General features: G+C 46.3%; 2 protein-coding genes across 2 annotated transcripts; one reads left to right on the forward strand and one right to left on the reverse strand.

Moving 5' to 3' along the window:
• Positions 1–3,001: 3,001 nt before the first annotated feature.
• Positions 3,002–10,074, forward strand: CLDN16 (claudin 16). The gene is made up of 5 exons (XM_026855182.1): positions 3,002–3,121; positions 7,828–7,930; positions 8,189–8,353; positions 9,408–9,599; positions 9,935–10,074. Exons 1-5 carry the CDS (start codon positions 3,008–3,010, stop codon positions 10,072–10,074), a joined length of 714 nt encoding a protein of 237 aa, XP_026710983.1. The 5' UTR covers positions 3,002–3,007.
• Positions 10,075–18,254: 8,180 nt separating this feature from the next.
• Positions 18,255–22,301, reverse strand: TMEM207 (transmembrane protein 207). The gene is made up of 5 exons (XM_026855300.1): positions 22,209–22,301; positions 20,369–20,406; positions 19,915–19,959; positions 19,327–19,469; positions 18,255–18,403 (listed from the first exon to the last, which is right to left on the reverse strand). The coding sequence occupies exons 1-5, from the start codon at positions 22,299–22,301 to the stop codon at positions 18,255–18,257; spliced, it is 468 nt and encodes a 155-aa protein (XP_026711101.1).
• Between the last annotated feature and the right edge of the window lie 4,573 nt (positions 22,302–26,874).

Below are 26,874 nucleotides of genomic sequence, written 5' to 3' on the forward strand. Positions count from 1 at the left end.
TTATTTCTAATAACTCCAGTGGTTTCCATGGGACGGTTTGGAGACATGGACCTAAAGAAAAGCCAGATATTGGATTGGCCTGTCAGGTGAAAATCATAGATCATCTTCATCATGTTGCATGCTCTGGAGCTGTCTTACACCAGGGAAAACTGGAGGATCCTGACCTGCTCTGCTGCCAAGGCCAGGATGCTGGTGAGCCCTGAGCTAGATGCAAATGGCTGGTGTAAAGCCACTTCCCGTCCCCCAGTGACTCACGGTCAGGGAAGCACTGGCATCCTGCTCCAGGAAGGGTCACTCACCTGCCCTGCCCTGCAGGGAGGGTGAACACGGAGCTGGGACAGCAACACAAATTGCTGGGCACGCGGAAAATAAACAAGACTGTGCCAGGGCTGCCGCAACAGCTATAGAGAGATAGAGTGAAGCACAGGCAATGCTGGCACCTGGACATGCTGCCTTCATCTGTTAGTGGAGTTTGCTCCTTGGGCTGACGTGCACGGACATCTGATGTACTCAGCTGGAAGAAGAGTATGATGTTCCCATTACAAAAGCTCAGAACCACCACTCTGGCTGTTACTGTAGGCCTGCTATTATCCTGGGAGCTCTTTGATTTCCACCTCAGTCATGCTAGTACTGAGCACACTTTAACCATGCAGCAAATGAGTAAAAATGGCCCTGTTCTCCCCAACTGGGGTTATCCTCTCTGAAAGAGGCTTGTATTTGGGTTCAGGACAGAATGAGAAGGCAGGGAGATCCATATGGCTACAATACATTTCCTGGCTAATCCTCTACTACTGTAAAACTTTGCTCTTGCCACCTCTAACAACTTAATTCTGTTTGTGGAAGGCGCTCTCGGATTTTCCAGGCCTTTTCTGAGCTCACCACACCACTTTTCCTGAACTACCGCTAAGAACAGTTGGCTAGGATACCTTGTTTTGAAAACTGGTGCAGCCACAGGTTAATTAACACAGTGCAAGACAAGCCTAGGAAGAGGATACATATTATCAGTGCCTGTCTCATATCAAGGTGATCTGTATCATCTACGTGGCTAATGAAAGTCATTACACTTTATGGGACCTGCATGGCCAGTGCCCTGTTCCTGTGGGTCAGAACTGTTGGAAATACAATTCTACCCTTGTCACAGAAAACCATAAAGTGAAGATCATGGGTGCTTTTGCCTTATATAGTTACTTGGACGCCAGAAAACTCAGAAGAAAGTATCATACCCGCATAACCATATCAAGACATGCATCCAGCAGAGAAGAGAGGTTCCTCACTTGTCAGCTTTTAAGAATGAAATTAGAAAGCAGAGAGCAGAAAAGCTAAAGCAGCAGCGAGTCCTGCAGACCCCGGCTTTTTTGACCTGGGACTTTTGTTCACTACCTAGTGTCTCCTAAAGTATGTGCTGAGGACATCTCCTGCAGTGTGACCTCTGAGGAACAGAGTGATCCTGGGATCAAGGCAAAAGATTGTTATCTCTGGCAGAAAAACTGCCTCATGAAGTCATGATAGGAATAATGCGGGTTATATATTGCAAGAATAATAAACTCCTTATTGCCTTTGTATTTGGAAGGAAATCTCGGAGAAAGCAAGCTTTGAGCAATTCTGTGAAAGTACCGATTGGCTCCATCTGGAGGTGACAGCTGAGATGACAGACACCATCAGTTTGGGCAAGCAGATTGTAAACAGATCTGAAAGCAGAGCGGAAAATCTGCTCCTCAGCCTTATCTTGAAGACTTGCCCACTAAAGGCAGGTCTCCAATTTTTTTATGGCTTCTCTTTTCAAAAATACAGATCACTGAGGATGTGATGGTTTCTGTGCATTTGTACCTTTTGGTTAGGAGGAACATCTAGTCTGGTTCCTGGAAGGTGCCCTGGAGCCCTGCTGGGTTTCTTGGCACTGTGAGAGGAGCCGCTGAGTGAGAAGCCTCCATACAGAGGCCCCATCTGTTTGTCCCCGGCAGCCTGCGTGACCCCTGCTCACCCAGGGAGTCCTGCAGGGAAACGGGAAGGTTGCAAGGGCAGTAAATGCACAAGCAAAATCCAACGACACAAAATGTCCCAAACTGGCACTGGCCTGAAAAGTTCAAGATTCCCACATGAGTCCAGGGCATGAGAAGTATCTAGGTCTGGCTTAAATGCAGAATAGAATCATAGAATGGTTTGTGTTGGAAGGGGCCTTTAAAGGTCACCTAGTCCACCCCACTACAATGAGCAGGGGCATCTTCAACTAGATCAGGTTGCTCAGAGACTGGCCCAACCTGACCTTGAATATTTCCAGGGATGGGGCATCTACAGCATTTCTGGGCAACCTGTTCCACTGTTACAGAGCTCCAAATCTGAGCTGGGATGGTTGTTGGTGTTGCTCTGGAGACCCATGACTGCTACCTTTTTCCCTTCCCAGTGACATTCCTGCATTGAACTAGGTCATCAATGCATCAGAGACCAACAGAGTAACTAAAGGGCCTGGGATCTACACCAGCCCATTTTACAGGTGTTGAGTGCTAGGGCACGATCCAGTGTACATGAATAAACACGTGTGTGTGCATGAGAGCTCTTCTGTGGGTCCCCTAGCAGTGCTCAAAACATCTGCCCTGAAGAAACAGTTTTGATTCTTTTTTTTAATCCATACTTTGCCAAAACCTGCAATGGTACCTGTTTTCCTTGCAAGTCCGGGAGTTCACTTACCTACATGCCACTTCTGCACAATCCCATTTCTCTTCAGCCAGGCATGTGACAAAAGCTTTAACTGTGCAGGGCGGATTGGCTGCAGCAGCTCCCGTGGGCACTCTCAACCTCCTCCCGTCCCTGTTGCAGGTGAGTGTTGCTCCTGTGGCCACCACTGACGGATAGCATCTGCAGAAGTGAAAAGTTTCTGCTGTTCATGACCACTGAAAGAGTACAGTGGTGACCTGGGACATTGGCACTCTACCTCTACCGCAGCTTTAAGAACAAGAGCTGGTCACTGTTTTTCTCACGCCCCCCCTAGATGTGCTGATCACCTGCTGGCATGAGGTTTTTCCTCCAGTATGTGGGCTGTTTTTTTGCTTTTTTCTCTACTGGATTTTTGATAGCATCTACCTGGACAGACTGTTGGATGGTGAACGCTGATGATTCCCTGGAGGTAAGATCAGGGTGAGGAGAGCCTGATCTCCAAACCAAACGTGTCCTAGAGAGAGTTTAGTTCCTAGTATCATTGCTCCACTCATGTACTTTTTCCCTGTTGTGGTCGGTGAAAGTGTATGAAATGAAATTAGTGACTCTGGCAAGAGCAGGTGAAAAGTGTTATTTTGTGTGATTCTCTCATCCAGACTTCATTAGTGAGACTCTGCTCTTGCTTAGTAAGCTCAGGAAAGGTCTACAGGCTCTGGGTTTAAATGTGCGTGAACTTGAGTGCTGTTATCCTGCAACTCCAACCTGCATGGATATTTTGGAGATGTTTCTAACGCTACAGATCAGACTTCTTGGTGGAAAAGTCCAGTGTGTACACCTGTGCTTTTCAAGTCTTTCTTAACAGCCATTGAGCTATAGGGCTAGCAGAAATTTATGGGGAGGATGGGGACTAGCATCAGATCTAGCACTGAAAAATATCTTCTTGAACTTGTGCAGACATTAGAACTCTCATGTTAGAGAAAGGTATTGGCAAAAGTATATTGCAAACAGCAAGGTAGCAGAATGCCACACACACGCGAACTGTAACCCAGAGGTTCCAGACCCCGAACCATCGCCGTTTCTCCAGAGCTCAGTACTACAAGTTTGTATTTTCTTCCCAGAGCAGCCAGCACTTTCTGTACATTTAAGGGTTGCTGGTCCACAGCGTGGGTAAACCTGACACTTCATGCAGTGAAGGTGAAACACCTTCCAAGACAGAGAGTTTGGCTGAATATATCAGGATGAAACTTTCTATCCGCTATCCAGCATGGGAAACCAGATGAGCTTCTCTGCACTCAGTGACCGCAAAGTAACGTTTAGCTGCATAGCATGAAGGGATGAATTATCTGAGAAGGCTAAAAGTGATTAAAATAAAAATACCTTTTTTTCTCTATGCCACAAGAAATCACATCAATCTTACTGCCAATCCCAGCCTTTGGAGGTGATTGTAGATGTTGAGGTGGTCAGAGATCCAATGCAATGAGGTTGCTGATGGTCACAAGAGAGACACTTTTCAGGGAAAACAGTGTGCTGTTTCAGGGAAAACTGCTCCTGGCAGGGATATCACTTCATTTATCGTCTTAATTTAGGAGATATTTTAGATTCGTTTCAGGAAGCTGTGAATTGCCTGGAGTCAGCTGAAGATATCAGTATACTCAGAAAAGCCAAACAGATCCCAGATTGTGCCATCATTTCCAAGAAACACAGAGAGGGAAACCCAACTCCTGAGCAGAGTGAGCCCGGGAAAGGTCCAGTCCGTTACCCCGAGGCTGTGTAACCTTGTCTTCTTGGTGCAAAGGCACCTGCGCTGGGCTGTCACAAAGAGCTCCATTAACACCCACTTTGGTTATTAGCAGCCACTACTCTCACATTCCTGCTCTGAGTGTGAATACTAAATAATGCAGAAAAAGGCCCCCAGCCTTAATACCTGACCGACTGATCTCCTTAATGGCCCTAATGACTCACTGCCTCTCTCAATGGGGGAATGCAGGCAAACCATCCACGGCCAGAAGGGTGTGGAGTCCACAGTGACTCCTGTTTTCAGCTAGAAAAAGGCGAATTCAGGCCACTTTGACTTCAGGAGAAAGGAACTCCAATCCTCCAGGCTAGAAAGCCGCCTGGCTTTGACCCTGGCCCCCAGCAGCCGGGGAGGATGAAGCCTCCTTGGTCCGGCTGGAGAGGAGCAGCCCTGGAGCAGGGCCAGGGGCGGCGGAGCAGCCGCGGGGGGCTGCGGGGCCCGGCCGCGCTCCCCACAGCCCCCGCCTCCCCTGCAGAAACTACCAAGTTTCGGCAACACAGAAAGTGCTTTAAGCTGGTGCATTCCGTGTGAGCATCAAGACAAGCCTGGGTGAATTTTTGCAGTAGTTTGTGCTGGAAAAAACCCCATAATCTGCTTCCCGACAAGCGCTGTATTGTGTACACAGTCCCTCCCTGTTGCAGGCGGATTAAAAATATTACCACCACTGTTAAACGCTGCCTGCTTTACTCTCGTGCTGGGCTTGTAATCGTTGTATGCTGGCATCTTTTTACAGTGCAGTAAAACGCTGTGACTAACATTGCTCACATGTTTGTCTTCTGTGCTTTCCCCAGAAGGGGAAGTGTCTGCTTGTTCTTTTTTTTTTTTTTTTAATTTATTAGAATGATTTTAATATTAATTATACATTATGCACAGGATATAATTATATATATATTAGAGTAGTTATGCAGTTTATGTTTTACATGCATATTTGTGTTAGGGAAAGCAGGTCGTGGCAATGTGTTTCATAACCAAGTGGGAGATGAGGAGTTTGGCTGGGATGTTCAGCTTCTCAGGGAGCCCTTGGCAGGGCCCAGGGAAGCTGGAGCAGATGTGCTATGGTGGGGAAGAGGTTATGGGGAATTAGTGCTCCCAACATGGTGCAATGATCTGGCCATGGGATGGAGAAATGCATGCCCCCAGCTGCCAGCCCAGCCAGCCCTGACCCCTCTCCCGAGTTCCCGTGTGCCTGAGGGTTTGGGCTGTCTGGGCAAAGGCAGGTGCCCGAGTGGTTTGGGAGCAGATTAGTGACCAGAAGGACAAAACGTTCACAAAGCAGAGGTGAGCAAGGGATGGTCAAGAAGGTTAAGAGGCAGATAACAAAAACTAGAACGGCTCAGCAGTGGCTTAGGCCAGCCACAGGTTCGCCCTCTGACGTCTGTTCCCATCACTCCTGCAGCAGGCCACGATATATTTATCCCTGGGTGTGCACGTGCTGCAGAGAGATGAGCTGATCCCTGCTTCTGCCCGGGTTTGGTGCTCGCAGGAGTGGGTGGGAACTGAAACACCCCAAGACATACAAAACATCTATCAAGTTTTTTCTAGTCTGGGAAGGGGGCTTTTTCACAAGATAGACCATGATCACAACTGTTGCACCTTAAGACCTGTTTTGCTTGGAGGCTGACAAAGCCTGGAATCCTGTTAGTCTTTATAAATAATTTAGACAAAGATGCTGCTTGTCAGATTTAAAAACAATACAGATGCAAACAAGTGAGGAAATAACTTAGTATTAGCCGAATACAGAGTAGTATGAATAAGCCTACGGTGGTTTGGGAGGAACATGAAATGATATAAATACAAGTGGAACAAAATTTAATAAAAATGTGCTAATTTCAAGCACAACCTGAAAGGTGGTGGGTTAAGACAGAAGAGGAGCTGCAGTTGGATGAGGAGGGCCATGGTAAAAACTTACATCTAATATAAACATGGCAAATTGTTTTACATGACACCGTTCTCTTGAAAAACACAAAATCAATGAAGCCAGATTTTTCCAGCACTGCTGCTCATTTTTTGCGATATTTTTTGTTAAACCTGCCATGAAATTCTCAGAAATTGTAAGTAGTTTTAATCTACATGAAACAAAACATATGGATTGTTTTAATTGAAACATAAATAGTATCTTTGTTGCCAGTCTGAAGTAACGAATCATTTTTACCCACCTTTTATCCACAGTACAGTATCACGGAGAAGGTGAACAGTTTGGGTCGGACATGGTATTGTGGAGAAAATACTACGGTTGGCTACAGGTTTCAGTATATCCTGAATGAGACTTTATTAAGTGGCTGGGATATGTTATTATCTGCTTTGTGATTTATACGGTGCAAGAAAAATTATTTTATTGTGTCATCCAAACAAGCCGAGTCCCCTTGCCTTGAGTGAGACCCATTCCCCGGGAGAGTTTCTCCTTCCAGTAACTGCAGTGGCTGTCGCTGGCAGCAGTGGGGCAGGCTGGAGTCCAAAGCTGCACCGACATTACCTCTGCTCCTTGTATGAGCAATTCCAGGAATGTTTTAGAGATGCTTGTTGCCGTATTTGCATTGGTAATGAAAATACCTCCCATATTAAAGAGGTTTATAGAAGGCTGGGCTGGGAATGGTATCTACGGCTTCGGGACAGTGGAGACGACTAGCCATGATGCTACTGCAACGTCTACCGAGTCTGGATGTCTCAGTGATGAGTGTGGCTCGGGCAAGCATGGTCCCATAGCCCACAGCGCACTGGCAGCCCCAGGGCCAGGATCAGCACTGGCTGCCTCTCATTTTCCAGCCAGTGTTTATGGCTGAGTCATTTAGGGGCAGCCCTCCACACGCGTCTGGAGAGGGGCTCACATCCACACCTCCACTCTGCAGCAAAGCACTCCTTAACCACACCACGGCCACCTCCCATTGCGGGTGTCCAGCTCCTGGTGCAACGCCTGCCTCGCCAGTCACGCTCCCCTCTGAGCTGCTCCTTTTTGGCAGGAGGATGATGTAAGGGGAGCATGGAGAGCAAAGTCTCAGGTCATCTGGTCCATAGCCCTGCCCAGCTCAGTCTAGACAAGCATTTGGCAAGGAGTGATCAAACCTGCTCTTAGATCTCTCCCGTCAGCCACCCCCCAGCTCCTCCCAGAAATTTCCTTCAGAATTTTTATCCTGACAAATATGAAGGGTTTTTTCCTAATGTCTAATCTGAATTTCTTTTGCTCTAATTTAAGACCATTAGTAGGAACATAGAAAACATTGTCCTTTTTCTCCATTCTGCCACTTTTTTTATTCTTCAAGCTAAACAACTCCAGCTTGCCATCAGTGTAACTGGACCAGGATTTCTGTTGAAGGGCCTAGCTGATCGTCTGCTGTGTGGGGGATATATTCACTGACAGTCTTATTTGTCTTCTCAACCCACAGGTGAGTACAAAATGCCGTGGCTTGTGGTGGGAATGTGTCACAAACGTTTTTGATGGGATCCAAACTTGTGATGAGTATGACTCCATTTACGCCGAGCACCCTGGTATGTAAGAGTCAAAGATGTTTCTACAAGTGGGGGGGACACCTTAGTGTAGACTGAAAGAGCATCTATTCTTCTCAGTGACAGATAATTCAGTGCAGAAACATATTTGAGATGTTTCTTTTCTCAGTGGTGTATTACTCCCAGGGGAAGCTGGAGAAAGCTTCACCCCAGAAAAAAATGTTCCCACAGGATCTGACCCCCTTACCTGCCCACATTTCCATTCCTTATGCACTAAAATGATCTGGTTTTGTCCTGCAGTGAAGCTGGTGCTGACCCGAGCCATGATGATCACAGCAGATATCCTCTCAGGATTTGGATTTCTCTTCCTTGTCCTGGGACTGGACTGCGTGAAATTCCTTCCTGATGAGCCACTCATCAAGCTGCGCATCTGCCTGGTGTCTGGAGTTACGTTGCTCATCGCAGGTATTCCCCCGCTGCACCCCCATCCTGCAGGGCACCCCTGCAGCAAAGGGGGGAAGCTTCAAAGACGTCTCTTATTTTGGGGAGAAGACCTGGTGATTTTCTAGAGGGTACACATGAGGGAAGGATCTTTATTTGCTTTATTTGTGCAATATATCTTCCTCTGTTCACTGCCTGCCCCTAACAACATAGTTGAGTTTATCCAGTTTCATTTCATGGATTGACCGGGTGACTTGGCTCTGAGCTGGCTGATTTCCATTTACTGCTGTTTTACTGTGAAGAAGTCAGTGTTGTTGATAAAGCAGAGACCTAATTGCTGAAGGACTAAAAAGTCCCAGCATCCTGGTTTGATTCCTAGCTCTGCCACAGATTGTGTGACCTTGGGCAAGTCACTTATCCTGAAATCTCTGCAGCTGATCTCTAATAAAAGGATAGTAACACATCTGTCCCTCCTAGGTGATAAATACCTGAGTGACTGTTACGGACAGTGGGAGAATTTTAAATGCAAAAATAAATGGACAGCCATCTAGGTACCAAGTTATTTCATCTGACTTTATGCTAATATTGAGCATCAACACTGCTTCAGCATAAGCAGATTTAACACATAACTCACCCCAGCCACGGGGAGCATATGTAAAACACTTTGAAAGGTTCTTTTAAACATCCTTCATTCACCTCCCTAAGTTTGTGTAAAAACCACTGTCAAAGTTCTGAAAGTCAAAACAGAATAGTAACTTCACAGCAGGATGATAAACAAGCTAAGGGAGGAGTTTTCTGCCTTTTACTGCAGGAACCTGAGTGCTGCCAAGCAGCACTGATTGTGTCTGCAAGTGCCAAGCCACAAAGTACAGCCTCTCCCGACAGCGCTCCAGCTGGTATTAGCAGGAAACAGGGTAAATCCACCCAAGTCACTGGACTGAGACTGAACAGGGGCCTAAACCTGTCCATGCTAAAATCTGACCCAGCAGACAAAAGGCTATATCTCCAGGTTTTATCCTGGTGATCTCCTTGTGGTCCCTCTGGGAGCTGTGTGTGGTCCCTCCCTCCTGTCCTGCAGGTCTCCCAGGCATTACTGGCTCGGTGTGGTACGCCGTTGATGTCTACGTGGAACGCTCCTCTCTGGTCTTCCACAATGTGTTTCTGGGCATCCAGTACAAGTTTGGCTGGTCGTGCTGGCTCGGCATGGCGGGGTCACTCGGCTGTTTCTTATCCGGGGCCCTGCTTACCTGCTGCATGTATCTCTTCAGAGGTGAGGAACCGTGGCGGGGCTGAAACACAGTTCAGAGATAGATCCATTGCTCAGGGCCTGCCACAGGCACACAGGGTGGGGAAGGTCCTTCAGGGACATACTTCAGGATGGTTCCTCAACCCCAGTAGCAATATCTTCGGCTGTAAAATGGGAATAGTGTTATTTCAGCAGCTCTAGAAAGAACATCAAAGTGTCCAGATGGGAGCTGAGGTGTAAGTATGACATACAATGTGTTATTATGTCATATCTTGGAGTGCTGCTTTCTCTGCATTTCAAGGCTTTGCAGCTGAAAGTCACTCATTAGCAGATCCCGTTTCTCTCCCTGTGCCTCACAGAGACCAGCTCTGGAAGACTCCACTCTGCTTACTCCTTGAGGAAAGGCTACTCCTCAGCTGGGACAGTTGTAACAAACGTGCATTTGCCGTCCTCTCAAACAGCTACTGCCAAAATGTATGCAGTGGACACAAGAGTGTGAGGAGGAGGTGAGTACTCCAGAAAGAGCTCTACTTCTATTTGTAGTGGATTGTGCAGAGACCCATGCTCCTGTGGTTGTGACATAGATGCAAAGTTAAATTTCAAGGATATACTGTATGCCACAATGTTTGCACTATGAAAGCTTAAAAAATCCCCTTCCTTCTAGAAAGTAATCTTCGAGGAGATCTTGCTTTAGGGATTCCTGTTGTCTTGAGTGCTGAGGCCACTTGCATAAGCACAAACTGAAAGAACCAACACAAACTCTTGTAGCATTTGGCTCAACACTATCAGCACAAGTTAGATAAAGCAGCTGCTCCTGGATCAGACCCCAGTGTTCAGCATGAAGATCCCCAACCAAGATGGATCTGTTCCATGTCGGGCAATGTGTTGACAGAACATACAAAGAAGAAAATACAGGCAAAGAAAAGGACTGATCGTCTGGCCAACATCTGGACCCTGTGCACCCAGCATGCAGTCTGCTCCTCTTAAAAGGTAGATGGAGAGCTGCAGCAGAAGATGAAGAGCTGTGTTAAATGTCTGGACCTCTCTTTGGCCCATGAACCTCTGCACTGAGGAAATGCTGCAAATTCAGGTGCATTCTTCCCTGCAAAAATATAGTCCTTCTCAGTAAATGTTAAAGTGTACATTACAGATGCTCTAGACTCACTGGGATCTGGAAATTTCAAGCTTCTTTCTGCTTAGTAAAAATTTTACCTGGACAAAGTGAGTGAACATCCAAGCTATGACCTTGTGTGTGACAGTATGTCTATACCAGCTAGAAACCAGCATAAACAATAGTAAAATCTATTGGCCCTTTCTATCAAAAGGTATTTAAATCCAGTTCAGTACTGCTGTCCCCTGCTGCAATCCAGGCTGCCATAGGCTGGATCAAGTTAGAGCATCAGTCATATCTTCACTAGGGTGGGTAAAAAAACCTCAGTGTGGTTTAGCATGTTTCCTAAGGGTGGAATTGGAAGTTCTTACATGTGTTTAACAGTAAGAGATGCTGAGACACGGTTTTCTTAGGATTGGTAGGAACTGCCCAAATCCCGTCCTTTTTATCATGGGCACCACATCATATGGTCATGGGCACCAGAGGCTGAGAAAAGGCTCTCAGCACGGAGATATACCTGCTCAGGGGCAGTGGAGAAACAACAGTGGAGTCTCGGGACAGTGGTGCGCACAGTGGTAGGCTTCCTCCATTGACTGCTTGGTGGGTAGTCTGGGCAGAGAAATTCCCTTTCCCCCCCCAGGCAATATAAAGTGAAGCCATACGCTATGAGGGCCAGAGGAAGATGGCAGTGGATGGAGTGGACTGTGTCCCAGAGAGCACCTCTGGCAGTCCGTACGATGAAGATGCGGGGCTGAGTCCTCTTACGGATAATCCTGGAAGCAGCATCTTGTGTGGCAGCACAGAACTGACCAGCAGTGTTAAAGCATAACCCAATTCTGACATGGCTCCCAATCAAATAACGCTCAGGCCCTGGGACAGATGGGACAACAGCAGGTCCATATGGCTTTGCTATGGGCTCAAGCACCTTCACAAGGCTCAGACCATAACACAACGGTCTCAGCAAGAGCCCCTGTGGCAGTGCTGCTGCCCAGGCAAGGGAGGCTTCGTGCCTGCAGAGTTCATGCTGCTTCGGCTGGCAGATGTTTATGTTAGCCACACGGAAAGCAACTTATTGCCAACAGCTGGGCTATATTGAACAGATGTAAACACAGTAGGAGAAGTGATGGAGGCTTTTTTAGAAAGTCCTGAGAGATGAGGAGTACAAGAGTTATGAGCGATGTGATGAATTCACGGATTATACCAAGAATGCACAAAGAGATCTGGAGGTGAGAGGAATTTCTGCCTGTTATTGCAGGAAGCTGCATCCAGAGTTTTTTCTTTAAAAAAACATTTTCACAGCCACATCAGGAACACGTATTTGCTGTGGGGCTTTTGGGGCAGAAGAGCTGGTGCTGGTATGCTGTGCCAGGGCAGGGAAGCTCAGGGGACATTTTTGGGTCTGGTTCGTGGGCTGTGTCCCTGCTTCCCTGCTCCTTCAGGGACATGCCAGGAAGGAGAGGGAGGACAAACCCACTGCAAAGGCAGAGCTGTGCTCAGCGCCTGCTCCAATGCCCACGTCCCTGGTCCTCCCCAGTGAGGCAAATGTTCCCTCAACCTCTCCAAGGGAGGAGAGATGCTGCAATGCTGCAGACTGCCCCAGCCCGACTCACTCGGCACAGAGACACTCCTTAGGAGGAGGTACTGAGCAAAGACATCATCACTTGGACGAAAATCCTGAATCAAATCCTTCCCGGACTAGGCAGCTAGCACATTAGCCCTCCCCACAAACACGCAGGGACATCCACCAGCCTGTTGTTGCTGTTTTCTAGAGCTTCTTCTGAGGCATGAAGATTCTCTCTTGCCTGGAATATTTATTTATTGTTTAGCGTAGGAGAAAAAGTCTGGGATCACCTGCTAATGTGATGTAATTGCAGATCTCAGACCACTGATTTCTCCTTTTTCTCCAGTATGCTGTAGTTGAGGAGACTTCTGGGCCTTTGTCCTAATGGTCTTCAGCTTGTTTTAAGGTGGTGGGAGCTGTTTTGTGACTTGCAGCATGTGGGTCACACCAAGCAGTGGCTCAGTGGGCACTTTGGGATTGAAAGTCCATGCCCTGGTCAGGAGTGAATATAAAGGACTGGTCTCATTAGTCCCTCCAGCCCTGAGCTCCTCCTGGGGGTACACAAATAAGGCAAACACATACCCCAAATACTACCTTAACTCAGGGTCCACCATCCTCAAATACACTTTGCAAACAAATCACAGAATCATCTAGGTTGGAAAAAACCTTGAAGATTAGAGTCCAACAATTAACCTAACACTGACCATTCCCAACTACACCAGATCCCTAAGAGCTATGTCAACCTAAATGTACATACAAATATTCTTTGCATACAAAGAATGTTGCATAAACATTTGTGAGCCTTTCTCTTCTTCAGCTATGTAGATTAAGGGTTAATTCTTTAACCATAATTCTGTTCTAGCCACACACTATGATAGCTTTTGAGGATCTAGCTCCTGCACAAGAGGACTAGGAAAAGGTCACATCAACCCTTAGGTTTGCCAAGTTAATGTTTTGTAACAACCAGTCCAATGCTGCATTGCTTCATTAGTCAAATCCTGCTGACAGTCTATCTGATGTTTTGATCAGTTGTTAATATTTAATTGTCAATCCACTGTTTGATTTAATTCTCACTCTGATTTCATGACTTCAGTATTCACTCCTCATTATCTCATTATAATGCCACAATGCGAATCTATTTTAGTTTGGTTGTTTATTCATTAGCGAGGAACCTCCCAGAAAGTACACAGGACTTATTTTTTCTTTCAAAATCACAACCAGTCCCTAAGGCTAAAGATGGTGCAGGTGAGCTCAGATATTAAGGTATTTCCTTAATACCTACCTACATCCCATTCAGCAGCAGCTTGCTAGGAATGACAACAGACTGACTTTGCCTTCCTGATGGCCACTGATGGCTTACCAAGGCTCTTTGCTCAGTTGCAATTTTCAGCTGGGGCCCAACATTTAATCCTTCAGTGTCAACAGCCTTTTAGGCTTATCCAGATTTTCACTAACTTCCAAGGAGTATTTTTTTATGTTTGAGCATCTCAGTCTTGTTGCTTCATTTCCCAGAGCATAGGCAGAGTCAGGGACTTAACTGAGAGTTGGGACTCCCACATTTCCTCCCTGCCGTACATGCCCCATGGTGTATCCTTGAACCTGGGGCTCCTTATTGCCTTCTCCACTGACAGCACACAGCTTGGTGCAGTCTGCCAGGGATCTGGCTGGCTATGGGATATGGAAAACAGCAAAGTCTTGTAGGTAAGCTCTTTTCTAAGTTGATTTCATGCCCTTACAGATAGGTATTGATTTCCCATTTTGATATATGCGAGAGATAATAAAACCATGACATCTGCAATAGCTGTTCTTTTCTGCATGCAATATTTTGTCCTCTCACTACCTTGATCAGCCTTGTTGGTAAGGGCTCTTAATAATTCTGGCTGTAGTTAGGACTCACTGCGACCTTGAGAACTCGTACTGCATCAGCATGAATATTTCCCAAAATACGGATTTCCCATGTTTTAGCACACATTGTAATGTGATTATGGGGTGAATTCAGTAGATCTGAACAATTTTTTTCAATGGATAGAAATGTTACTTCAGAATTCTGTTTTCCTTACATACTGTAACATCAGTGAGATATAATAAATGCAGTTACCTTTGAGCATCATGTTTCTCTAACCTATGTCCAAGTTTTGCCCAGAAAAGTGCTTTGCCAGGTGACCTGCTCTGACTCCTGTGAGAGAAATCACTTTTCTCTTGCAAGGACACAGAAGAGGCAGCAGCACGAACAGGACCAGCCCTTGGGAAAATGGGGTGTGATTTTGGAGGCTGCCCAGACCTTTGCAGGTAGCTACAGACCTCGGACCCCAGCGCACACCTACAGCAATGCTTCTCCGACAGCTGTAGACTTTATCCCCGGTTCCGACACGTCCACTTACAGTCATTTTATAAACTTTCCGAAAGAGAGAAGTCAAATTCCACCAAGAAAGCCAGGTTCTCTCTCAGCGGGGGCTGGACCCCCACAGTTTGCTCTTCTGCATCTGTTAAATATTGTGGGCAAGCGATTAATGACCGAAATGCTCCGTCCAAGCACTGTTACAGGGAGCGGAGAACAATTTTCTCCCGGCAGCTCTTGGGTCCCTGCTGTAAGATGCCTTTGAGCGAGAAAGGAAAGAGCCAGACTTGTGCCATCTAGTGACCCGAAGAGAGCGAGCATCTGTGCTAGGCCCCATCCTCCTCCTCCTCCCTGTGCAAAAGCCTTTAGCCGATAATCCAGAGTCTTCAGACGACAATAAAAAACAGATTAACGAGCATTTGTATTATTTTCACATCTTTAGTGTGCAACCCTTCTGGCAGCCCTGACCACTCCCTGTTATGAGTCAGCTGGCTTTGGTTTTGCCCTAGTTTGCCTGAGAACCAGTTTATGACTTTATTATTCAGCTCTTGATGTGATGAGGTGAAAGTCCAGCGATGTGCCTCTCCACGTTCTCTTTGTCTCTCGTTTCCAGATGGTCACCAAGCTATTAGCTCCTCTGCACCGCTCCCATTTCCCCCTCTTAAGGCTTACTGACAGCAAGGTGTCCCACAAACACATCTGCATTCTAATGTTTTCTGGGTTTTTCCAGAGCAGTTTGCCATTTCTTTTCAAAGTCAGCAGGAAGTATAAGTCAGAGGATGAGTGGCAGGCAGAGGGTCACAGCAGAACAAGTGCTTCTCCAAAGTAGACCCCATTCCTAAGGTGATGAATTATAAAGTAATGGCTCATCTTTCCTTAGAACTCTGGAAACATCAGTAAAGCTGCGTTAACTGCCCTGATTAAGGGCTGAGTATTTACAAAAGCTTAAGATATCCTCTGCTTTTGTGAGAACGGGAACACAGGTAAGGGAACACCTTGCCCATTTTTCTAGAGTGCCTGGGAGTAAGAGGGCAGGCTGAGAGAAGCAGCTTTTGTAGGCAACAGTAGGTCAATGGAGCCATCCTAAATACATTTTCAGAAGGAAGGAATCCATCTCTTTCTCCATTTTAATCATCAGGAAGCCAAGGACCAAAGCAGCACCCACTGAGCCCCCTCTCAGTGTAATCTCCTTCCCCACCCCAAGCCAGCAGCAAGGTGAGTTTATGCCCCGCCTAAGTAATCCTATACAAACACTTTTCAAAGATGGGTCCCGGTCTTCTGCAGTTTTGGGACGAGCCTCAGGCTCCTGCTGTGACGCACAAGCACCACAGCACATAGATTCTCCCGTGCTGGTGACTCCAGCTGGAGCCTAATTTTGTGACAATTTTACTGTAAGCTACTTGCTGCAATTTTTGGCGGAACAATTTTATTCCTATTGTGAATAATTAAAGCACCCCAAACATGAAGCCGAATGCACACTAGTAGCACAGAAACACAAACCTGCTCCCGCGGATGTTCCTGCAGGCACAGCAGCCTCCCGGGCGCGTTGCCGAAAGCCTCGCTTGCCCTCTGTTGGGTGGCTGGGGAAGGATTTACAGCCTCGGGAATGAGTGCCGCTTGCTGGACCTTGTGAGAGAGGGACGCAGAGTGATGGAGGCATGGAAACCGGAGCAGTCCTTGCTTGTTAACCTCTCCAGCCATCTGATTAGAAGGTGACATTCAATGAAATTAAAGGCAGCGATTTATTTAGAGCTAAGCAATTAATAAGCGGGAGACCGTAATGTTCTATGCAGCATGTAATGCAGACAACCTGTGGAGTTCACTTCCATGAAAGGGTCACTGAAGCAAATGCAGTGGGTAGGTGGGAAGGAAGTGATGGCTGATTTAATGCCCACTAGCAGACGATGCAAGCTGAAGTGACAAACATAATCAAATCTCATGCTTCAGGGCATAAATTGAAGGGGCTGACTAGTGGAAGCAGTTACGTGTATAAAAGGTCTGATCCTGAGAGGTGCTGGTTACCTGCAATTCTCACTAAATTCAGTGAGCAAAAGGACACTCAGGAATTGCTTGACTTCTCTGCTGGCTGAGTCTGTACTTGCTAATTTTCCTTATTAATAAACCCTGTAATATTTTAGCCTGCTGGCACAAACATTCATTTTGCTACAGTAACATTTATTTCCTTTCACACAAGAGTCAAACATTAAAGCTGCTTCTAAAATAAGATTTTATGGAGATAATTTGTGGTGTTGCTGGCAGAGAATTTGTCTCTCAAAATGTGCTATAATTCTTTATCTAGCGAAGGTACTTATATAGCCTCATTATGAGAATATGTGAGCACTTCATAACCTTTAGTGGATTTATCTTCCCCATTTCCTTCCTGAGCAGGGGAACCTGTACTAACCCCTCTCTACAGGTGGGGAGCTGCTCCATAAGGCAGGCTGTGGGCTTTCATTAACCTTTTGGTGTACCTAGGGTGGACCCAGCTGTCCACTTTGACTCTGAGCTCGTGGCTCCCCAGGCACGCAATGCACGGTACTGGGTGTGACATCTACCTTCTGCACCAAGGGGGTCTGACTGCAGCCCCCAGCCCTTGCCATTGAGAGAGCAGAGGTAGAAAGGTCAGGCAGGCTGAATCCAGCCCTCAGTGACCTGCCCATTACAAACAAAGGAAATCTTTGCTTTCATCTGGAATCCAGCTAAAGGCAAAATTCGGCACCTTTCCTCTGTAGTTTGAGAACTAGGCAAGCTTATACCTCCTAGGAATGGTTTAGGTAGAGCGATCCTGTCTGGGTATAAAGCAATCTTCTTGAAGTCTCTTCCCATCCTGTCTGCAGTGGTCACCTCAAAAAAAATGGCTTTCCGTATCCTAATAAATTTCTGTAGCTAAGCACCGAGTACCTAACCCGTTAATTCACGTCTGTGGGGAACTGCCATGTGGGTCCTGTGCTGTTCAAAGCCTGTAGGTCTGCAGTGCTAGGGCAAGAGTAGCTGGGGACAATCACCATGCAATTAAAAACAGCTCAAATGAGCAAATTCCCTTTTTGTGCTCTGTAACCAGCCTCTTGCCACTGCTACTCCCCTCTTAATCCCCATCTCTTACTTTCCCTCTCCGGCCATAAATTTGCTGCCTTTTGCACTAGACAAATCTGATACGATGTGCTAAATATTTTAAATGTGGCAAACGATCCTTCATCGCAGAGTGGCATGATTGCATTATGATGTATTAGAACAACATGACTTTGCCAGAGGGTGTTTGTTGGCACCATGCCAAGTGAAGGAGGCAGCCCAAGTTTGAGCAGTAACTATCAAGTCATTAATCAACATTCGGTCCTAAAACACACGGGGTTGCACCAGCTTGAGCAGCCTTAGAGAGATAAATCTGGAGGCTGAGACAGAAACCCTGAATACAGACAGACCTCTGAGGGAGCTTCTCAAAATCCAGAGCCCTATCAAAATGTCAAGCTGAGCTCCTGTGACAGATTCAATACATGTTTTTGGCATTTATTCTGTTGCATTTTGTCTCCCCTTTTAGATTCAGATGAAATATGTACTGCTTTTCAGTCTCTCGGCCAACCTGTAGAAAGAGCTGATTTGATCTCACACTACTGTAGCATAATGGAAGATCTCCGATGAACCAAATGGGATTGCAGAAAGCCAAAGTGGTGTCTAGAGCTTGTTTTCCTTCATAATATCCTCATAGGAGGGAGGCAACTCAGTTTCCCCAAGGCTGAACTGTGGGGCAGGAGAAGAGGACATCTCTGCGGTCATGCAGGGGCTTGGAGATCCAGAGAATGGGCACTGAGGCATTTCACTTGCTAGAAAAAAAGCAAAACTGTAACTGTAAAACAGACAGGCATGAAGAGCGAGCATGGGAGTGAGAGGGGTGAGCCTGGGAGGAGCTGCCAAACCACTTGGAAACAAGAAAGACATGGATGTAATTTCTGAAGCATGGCATCACAAAGCTCTCACCACAAACTCTAGATAGAAGAAGTGAGAACAGAGGAATTTGGGTGGGTTTGGGGTGGGTTCCCCTGTGGAGACACTGTTCATGACCACCCAGAAATCAGGCAATACCTCCTCTGGGAAGGGCTTAGTCTAATGACAGAATTAGCTTCATTCTTCTTGGAGGGTCTGTTGACTGGCCCAGCCTGCTGACACTGCTGGCAATACTCCAGGTCAATGCTGGGTGCTACACATAGTCATTGTAGCCCAGTCTTCCAAGTCTGGGTACTCCTAGGGGGATGCTGAGGGTGGCACCCACCGTGACAACTTTCTGACATACTCCAGGGTGTATCAGCCATTTCAGTTGCCTGCTGGGGTGGCTCAAGTAGACTGGCATGGTCTTGCCTGAGTGGATAAATGCAGGTCATGTGTTGGAAAGGGCTGCTTGACCCCAGGCAGTGCCTATGGCTGGGGAGAAGGTCCCACACTCCTCCAGTGTTAGTGTGGCCAGGATCCAGCTGGGCACCTTTGGGACACACGGACACACAGGGACAGCACTGAGTTCAGCTGAAGGTACAGCTGGGGAAAAGTGGATGTGGCTTGCTTAAGCCCTTCAGTCCATAGTCCATCCCCTCAGCGTGCCCAAGATGAGCACCCCAGTGTTCACCAGAAACACAACACCCACCTGCAGCCCGGCTCCCACTCTAGCCTGGCTGCTTCTTACTGGGCTATGGATGGGCCACGGGAAGGCTGCCGGGGCCAGCAGGACCTTGCAGCAGGTCGGGAGAGAACTAACCACAAAAGGCATCCGAGCTGCTGAGCGCGAAGACGGCCAGGGTGCGTCGGTGGGGGAGGCAGCTCCGCCGTCTCAGCCAGCACTGCAGGCAGCAGCAGATCCCGCAGGACAGGAGCAAGGCCAGGATAAACAACATCAGGAACCTGCGGCAGAGGCAGCAGGGGAGGAACAGTACCATCACCATCTGCGGGCAGCACCGACAGATGGCTGCATGTCTTCAAATTAACATATTCATTAACATCTTTTGCAAATAGCTGTTAAACGTTGCGGTTTCCCCATCAGTGTACTGGACATGATCAAAGTCCCTGGAAACCAATGTCTCAGTGCTGAGTGCTCAGCGCTGAGTGCTGGCTGGCAATTCAAACATTTCTCCATGAAATCATTCATCGGTTTTGCCCAGCTCAGTTGTCAGCATACAGTGAGGAGGATATGGATAAATGATTCCCATTAGTCAGTAAAGACAGAACACAGGGACAGCCCAGGAGCAATGCTCTCTAGCTATCAGTCTCTCTTAATGCCTTTCTCTACATATATCCATCAAAGAATATTATTTGCCAGTTTCCCCTCTAAGATAGAGCTGAAACTTACCACACATACCAGCTGCTAAAGTTTTCGTAGCTCTGCCTGATGCACCTAACAAGGGAAAAATAAAAGAGACTTTCAGTCCCACATGAGGGGACAATACTGGCTCCAACACATGTCTACCAACACAAAGAAAAGCAAATAGAGGATTGAGAAGTTTTCCTCCATCAAGGGAACCCTATTAAAAGTTTCCTTATGTAGATGGGAGCCGATGAAGATGATACAGGAAGCAGTGTGCAACTGGTTTGCCTTCCAGTATTGGCACCTGCCACGTGTGTTTTTGCTGAAAACCCAAAGGGTTGCCAGCCTCCTTTTCCTCTTTTGGACAAAAAACTAAAAGGCCCTTTTCTGGAAGCCCTCATTCCTCTGCCACGCCAGCGTGCCGGGCAGGAGCACAGCATCCCCGGCAGAGCCCAGGGTAGGAGCAGCCACGGGTGAGAAAACGGAGAGCCACACTCACCTCTCGCCAAGCTCACAGTCCGACTCAGAGTCTGCTAACTGAAAACACACATGTAAATCAGAGAGGGCAGATATGTGTTGGTTTTTTTTATAATTTACCAGTCTAATTACTGATCTTAGAGCAGGAGGTTGGAGAGGAAGAGCCATGCAGGTGCTAGCTCCTGCAGGGATGAAAACCAGACCTCTCCCTAGAGACCACAGGGCTGAGCTCTCGCCTCTGTGTGTCTGATCTGAGCTAACCTGTATCGAAACCAGTGGATAACCTCAGAGAGAGCTCAATAAGCTCAATAGTTTGCAGATGAAAACTAGGCCAAGGGGAAAGCATTTCTTCTGGTGTGAAAGAGAGAAGGACAAAATCAAGGAGACACAAGCAGGTGTCAGAGACATGTTTACAGAACTGGGATTTGCTATTCAGAAATGTCTGCTGAAACTGTCCCGTGACCAAATTCTTGGTCTGTAGATCATTTTCCAGTATCTAATTGTGAACGTAGCTGTAAATTGGAGCTGATTTGACCAGACATGTGCTCTAGCCAGCATTTTCTTGTTTTCAGATAGTAAAGTGCATCATTTCCAGAGTCAGGTTTCAGATATTGCAAATATGTGAACCTGAAACTTGTTTTTCAGGTATATTTTCTACTCTCTGCTCAAGCAAGTTTATTTTTGCAAGCCTTGTTGATCTTAACCTCAGTTTCAGATTATTTGGGGAAAAAGTAACCGCTGTGGTTCATCATGATGATTGAATCAAATTCAGTACAATTTTTGGCTGACTTGTGTTGTAACACTTGCCCGACTTTGCTACAGAAAACTTCAGATCAGGAAAGAATTGCATTAACACTGGTAAGCAGAATGAGCAAGATGGAAGAATTTAGATATATTTCTTGGAGAAGACTATTAGAATGTAATATGTAAATCATGACTTTGGATTTCCTTCTGCATATATCCAAAACACATAGAGATTTCTGACTTTCTTTGAGGCAAACTGGAAAGCTCTGTCTATATATATTAGAAATCTGTATCAAATATGTGTAATTGAGAGACCTCGTAGTACGTCTCTAATTAACAGGACTTCTTTGTAAGGATTTTGTTGTGCAAAGCTTATGTGACTCTAAAGAGCAAGAAATCACCCCACAAATCTCTGTAACGTGTCTGATCCTGTGCACACACTGCCTTTTGGTCCCTAGTTTTGCCAGAGGTCTTTAGGTGCAATAAGTCTTTCATATAAAACATTATCTATGAAATTTCATGAGCGGTTGAAACCCAAGTGAGGAATAGAGAAAAAGATAGAAGCTTCAACTCTTACAGACATGTCCTTTAAAAACTTAGCTATTTTGCCATGTCACACATGCACCCTGGTGCAGAATATTTTAATTTTTTTTTGCACTTCAACTGATTACTAGAACAACAGGTCAAAACCAGACAGCTGATTGCTATGATTACATGTACCTTGAGTATTCTTCATGGCTGAATGACAACCTCTGGACTCTCTTTTATCATCCTTCAAACTATCTCAGCAGAGCTACCTTAGCGTAGCTAAACTGCAGCAAAGTGCATCTGCTCTGAGGCAGTAATCTATCAAAGCAGCCAAACACCCACTTGTGCTGCTGAAGACCCATGCTCTTCCATTTCAATAGCCATAGACAGAATAAAAGATTAAGGCTGTCATGTTTGCTCTGCATTAATTGGATTTTTTGTGAACATTAAATTCTTCCCAAATCATCAGGTCCTTAAAAAAATTCTTCCCCCAAAAATAAAAAGGATGATGACTAAATTCTACAGAAATTGAAATCTTCCCCCCAAGAAATCCCTAAAATCTGCTTGGTACCAGTGAAGGGTTTGGTTACCTGAAAGAAGGTTAAACACAGAACTCCTGTTCCTGTGATCCATGAAGCGAAACACAAAGCTCCGGGTCTCTGCATCACTAGCAGGTGAAACATGGGAAGAGCTTTGTTTGCAGCAGTGTTTTACCCTCTGTAATTTGGAGCTTTTAAAACTCCTCTGCACATCATGCCTTCAGCCAGAGAACATGCTACCCAATGGCTTCCCGCGCTTCAGAAATTACCGCTAGCCAGGGAATGAATTTGGGTTTGCATGGACACACTCAAACAGCTGCTAGAAGTTAAAGGAACACTAGTTTAAGGTCAGCACCTTGCAGTTGTTTCAGTATTTTCATAGCTGTTTACAAATTCCTGCTGCTGAAGCTTAGTTCCACATTAACCCACAGCTCTATATAACAGGACCTGCTACGAATAAAGAATCACTGGAGACTGTATTGTGAGGCCACGCTTTCATCACGGGTTGCTTTCACCTGCCACTCTGGCATTACAGAAATAGCAGAGCTACCTCCAGACATCTCCTGTGCGCTGTGCCTACCACCTCAAACATGTGCACCGAGGATGAGGGAAACTTTTCCCAGCCTGAGACAACCACCACCAGCACCTCTACTGCTGTTGTACAGCTGGTTGGTTTGCTAGGAGAACACATCTGAAAAAACACACATCCCCAATGGTTCTCATAAGGGGTACAAATTTTATCGCACAATGTAAGGACCAGTTTGATCCTAATGGATACATCCAGATGACGTAGTTAAACAGGGTGGAAGACGGTTTGCACCGTAGCTCTGATCACTGCAGAACGGACAATCCCAGTTTGTTCAGCAGTCAGTAATAGATTGTCACTGAAGTTTACAGCCCGTGGCTGAAATGCACCATTAACTACAGTTCTTCCAGATTTAACACAAAGGGTGCTGCCGTGAATATGTTTAGCCATCACTCTAGAAGTTAAGCATTATGTTGTGATGCCATTACTTCAGTAATGATTGACAAAGCTAAGCTACTCTTGAGATATACCTTTGTGGCTTTGCTTCAACTAAAAGGTCAAGAAGTCTAACCAACTCTGGTACATATACTCAACCCAGGTTTGTTATTTATTGTTAAAGTTTTGCATAAACCCAGTCCAAATCCTGGTGTTCTCAAATGTTTACTTTCAGCTCACTACTAATTAAAGGCAAGCCTCTGAAATGATGTCCTCTGAGAAACCATCTCTCATAATGGTGCGAAGTACACGTGCTACACAGTACAAATGATCTGAACATGCTGGTGTCCTGGTTCAGACCAATCCTTTTCAATTTTGTTCAACAGTAAATTGCCAAACCATTTTCTTAGCTGTTTTCTTAAAAGAAAAGCTCCTGCAATATAAAAATGTGCACAGCCTTGCTGGGAACCTTGTGACTCTTACAATTTCAGGCTTCAAAGAGGTCATCAATCAGTGAACTAATTTCAGATTTCTTCTTCTCACAATTCCTTTCCTCATGCCAGCACCCAGAGTACTTCCAATTTAGAGCTACCGAATGGATCATTCCCAGTATTTCAGGGGGCAGGTACCATGTTGAGCTCTTGGTACTGAAAAATAACACATAGCATCTATTCTGGGTATATTTCTAGAAAAAAAGGGGAAGAATTGAATTCTGCCACTGCTCAGCTTCCTGGCATCCAGGCAAACTTTGACATTTTCTGCTGGTTGGCTCCATACAGAGGTTTCAAGTGGTGGTGGCAATTTGTGGCGCCTGTCCCTGCATTCTCAGTGACAATGCCGAGAGGAGAGAGAGTTGGCTAAGGGGGGGTCCACAAACAGCCCTGTCTTTTGCTTCAGGTGTGATCCCAGTACTGAAAAGAGCTGCTGCTTCAGCAGGAAAACTCTGTCTATGATCTGCTGAGCAGCCTGAATACATTAATGTCATAAAAAGCCCCAGCACTTGCTCTGAGGCAGACAGGACCCGACACCGAAAGCCCAGAGGAGCTCTGCACCAAAACTCACAGAGGGCTGTGACCCCTCCTGCCTGCTCCCTGCCTACTGTGACATTGCTGATTTTGGGTTTAGCAATACTGAGAGACTCATCTTCTGGGTAGCTCTGTTCTGAAGGTTATCTTCAGTCTGAAGGATTTTTCTAGACTTTTTTTTTTCATTCCTACAGGAGGAGATATATGCACACATATGTATATACACACATGAAAGGTAACCCCTGCTCCTTCCCCTCATCAACTTACTGACAAAAAGTTTGGTATCTCTTGCCTCCTCAATCAATTATATCCACCTCATCTGTGGACTTGGGAGGCTGGTCTCTGATAGATGTTAACTCATGGCCACTAGATTAAAACTCTGTTATTTCCTCGTCACCTTATGTCGTTGCTAGGTGACAAATGCATCTCCCAGGCAGCAACAGGGACTACTGCAACATAGAGCAATTTATGATTGTCCATTATCTCTTCACTTAAAGTACCTGGTCCTTTCGATGGGAGGAAGATGTGCAGTCCTAGGATCATCCAAAGGTTGACTTTTAGAGTTGCCACAGAAACCACCTCTGCTGGGGGCTGGCTCTTGCTGAACTTCATGAGAGGGATGCAAGACTGGGAGACAGGAGGTATTTGGGAGAAGGTGATTTAACTTGTGAAGTCCGATGAGGCTGAGGTTGGTTTAGGGGTCTGTACTTCAGGAACTGAACTTGTTGTTGTATGTATGTGCACTAGAAGTAATGGCCTTTGCTGGTTTGAATGTCATACAATCATGCTTTTGGTTTGAACCAAAGTTTCAGGGAACACCCTGGGCACCTCTGGATTCTGATGAGAGTGGGAGGGAATTTACTCGCAAACAGGAGCCCACACAGAGCCCCCTGGCAGCTCAGAAGCACAGCTAGCAGTTTAAACCTGTTTAAAGTTCTTCCTTAGCTGCCTTCAGAGCATTTGGTGGATGACGGGGATGACTTTTGAGAAGGCAATCACCTTTCTAAGCTCCAACCAGCCTCCCAGTACAGTCCAGAATGGGCCTGTGAAAGACTTTTCCAGAATGAAATAAAAAAGGAGAGTGTCAAGAGGAAGGGTGGGAAAGACACAGGAAGAACAGGACAGGATGGAGAATGTGCAGATATGTGGTGTGGAAGGGAAAAAAGGAAAGGCAGGACAACCCTGGTGTCTATGTTAAGATTGACTGACAAGAGGTAATTAAGCATGTGTTGGCTCTTTTATGTCTCAGTGTTTTCACATCACCACATAATCAATTTTTTCCTCAGCCCAAGTCTGCTCAGATCTCTCTCTTTCCTCCTTGACTTCATCACCATGGCTGGCTCAGTCTTTGCTTTTGCAGCTGCATCCTTGGCATCTGGGCTAAGCCAGGCTGCAATCACCCCAGCTGTGATCATCCCTGTCAGCCTGTCCTGGGCAGATTAGGGCAGGTAAATTGAGTTTAGCTGAAGAGAAGGGTAACAGAGAGGACTGAAGATCGAACACTGCCTCTGCAACAGGAGAACTAAAGCACCTTAGGTCTCATCCTCGTGAAATGAAAGCTGCAAGTTGCTGCTTGCTCCCTACACCGAAATGAATAAATCCAGTCCCGAGGAGAGCTATTTTAGCTAATGGCCAGTGCTGGCATGGGAACAAATGGTAGCAAACTGGCCATGAATAAATTGAGACTGGAAGTGCAAAGAAGGTTCACCCCACCCGGAGCAGTGAGGTTGTGCAGCAGCTTGTCCGTGGGAGGAACGTGGGCACAAAACCAAATGGCTCCCGGGATGGAAGTCGTGGAGCTCCCACAGGGGATGTAACCACTTCAGCAGGACTTGCTGACCCAGGGAGGTTTTTTTTGCTCCATGGAAACTGCCCCAGTTGGTCCTTAGAGCCTCAAACCCATCTGCACGTACAGGAGTCAGCCGAGACAACCCCGGGCTTGCATGAGCAAGGAAGGGCGAACTCTTTAAAACAAGCCTTGGTAGAGCTGGCACAGCCTGTTGTCTTTCAAAACGATTATAACTAGTTGCCGCTCACTGATGAATACGGCTCTTTGTGAGCCTGTGCGGGGGACGTGCTGCGCAGGGGGAAGGAAAGACTCCGGGCACTGATTTAAATGAGTGCAAACAAGGATGACATTGTTCTGCTGCATCCTCCCCAGGAGCAAGGCTTTGCAGGTCACCCTCGGATCTGAGGCAATTGCAGCTACCTCCGCTGCTTTGGATGTGTGGAGTGCCCTTTTCTTTGTCTTGGTGTATCAGTAAGGAAAATCCAGTAGAGAATGGGGTCGGTGAAGCCTTTTGCCTGGCAGAAAGCTGAAGGAAAAGGAATCTCCTTTTAGGTTAGTTATCTGTGAAAGGGATTTCTCCTATATGCATGTGCATATCTCAGACTGAGAACTACAGAAAACTATCATCAATACATGGGTGTTAATGGAGTCCTCAAATTCTTAAATCACACATTCATAGGAAGTCAAAATTTTAAAACTCTCCAAAGTCTATTGAACTGTCGTGAGAAATTGCTGTGAGTTGTCCAAATACCCCTGTTCCAACCCCACAATGAACACCTGAAATAGATACTGCAACAACTAAAATATTGAGCACACGGGAAAGGATTTAGTCAGGAGCTTTCTTGCTCTGGAATTCACAGAGGGAAGCAACTTTAGGAAATGCATCTTTCCAGCAGGTGTCTTGTGTATGCCTAAACCCTGGTACCGATTCTGCTCTCACCA

This window comes from Athene cunicularia, assembly GCF_003259725.1.
Source record: "Athene cunicularia isolate RWA chromosome 9 unlocalized genomic scaffold, athCun1 chr9_part1, whole genome shotgun sequence".
In the NCBI taxonomy this organism is placed as follows: domain Eukaryota; kingdom Metazoa; phylum Chordata; class Aves; order Strigiformes; family Strigidae; genus Athene; species Athene cunicularia.

Coding starts and splice junctions, on each gene's coding strand:
- TMEM207 (XM_026855300.1), bottom strand. CDS start 22,301: ATGTTTCACCTGCTAGTGATGCAGAGACCCGGAGCTTTGTGTTTCGCT. Junction 20,407..22,208: donor TGTGTTTAACCTTCTTTCAG/GTAACCAAACCC, acceptor GTGTGTTTTCAG/TTAGCAGACTCTGAGTCGGA. Junction 19,470..19,914: donor TTTAGCAGCTGGTATGTGTG/GTAAGTTTCAGC, acceptor CCTCTGCCGCAG/GTTCCTGATGTTGTTTATCC.
- CLDN16 (XM_026855182.1), top strand. CDS start 3,008: ATGAGGTTTTTCCTCCAGTATGTGGGCTGTTTTTTTGCTTTTTTCTCT. Junction 3,122..7,827: donor ACGCTGATGATTCCCTGGAG/GTAAGATCAGGG, acceptor CTCAACCCACAG/GTGAGTACAAAATGCCGTGG. Junction 8,354..9,407: donor AGTTACGTTGCTCATCGCAG/GTATTCCCCCGC, acceptor CCTGTCCTGCAG/GTCTCCCAGGCATTACTGGC.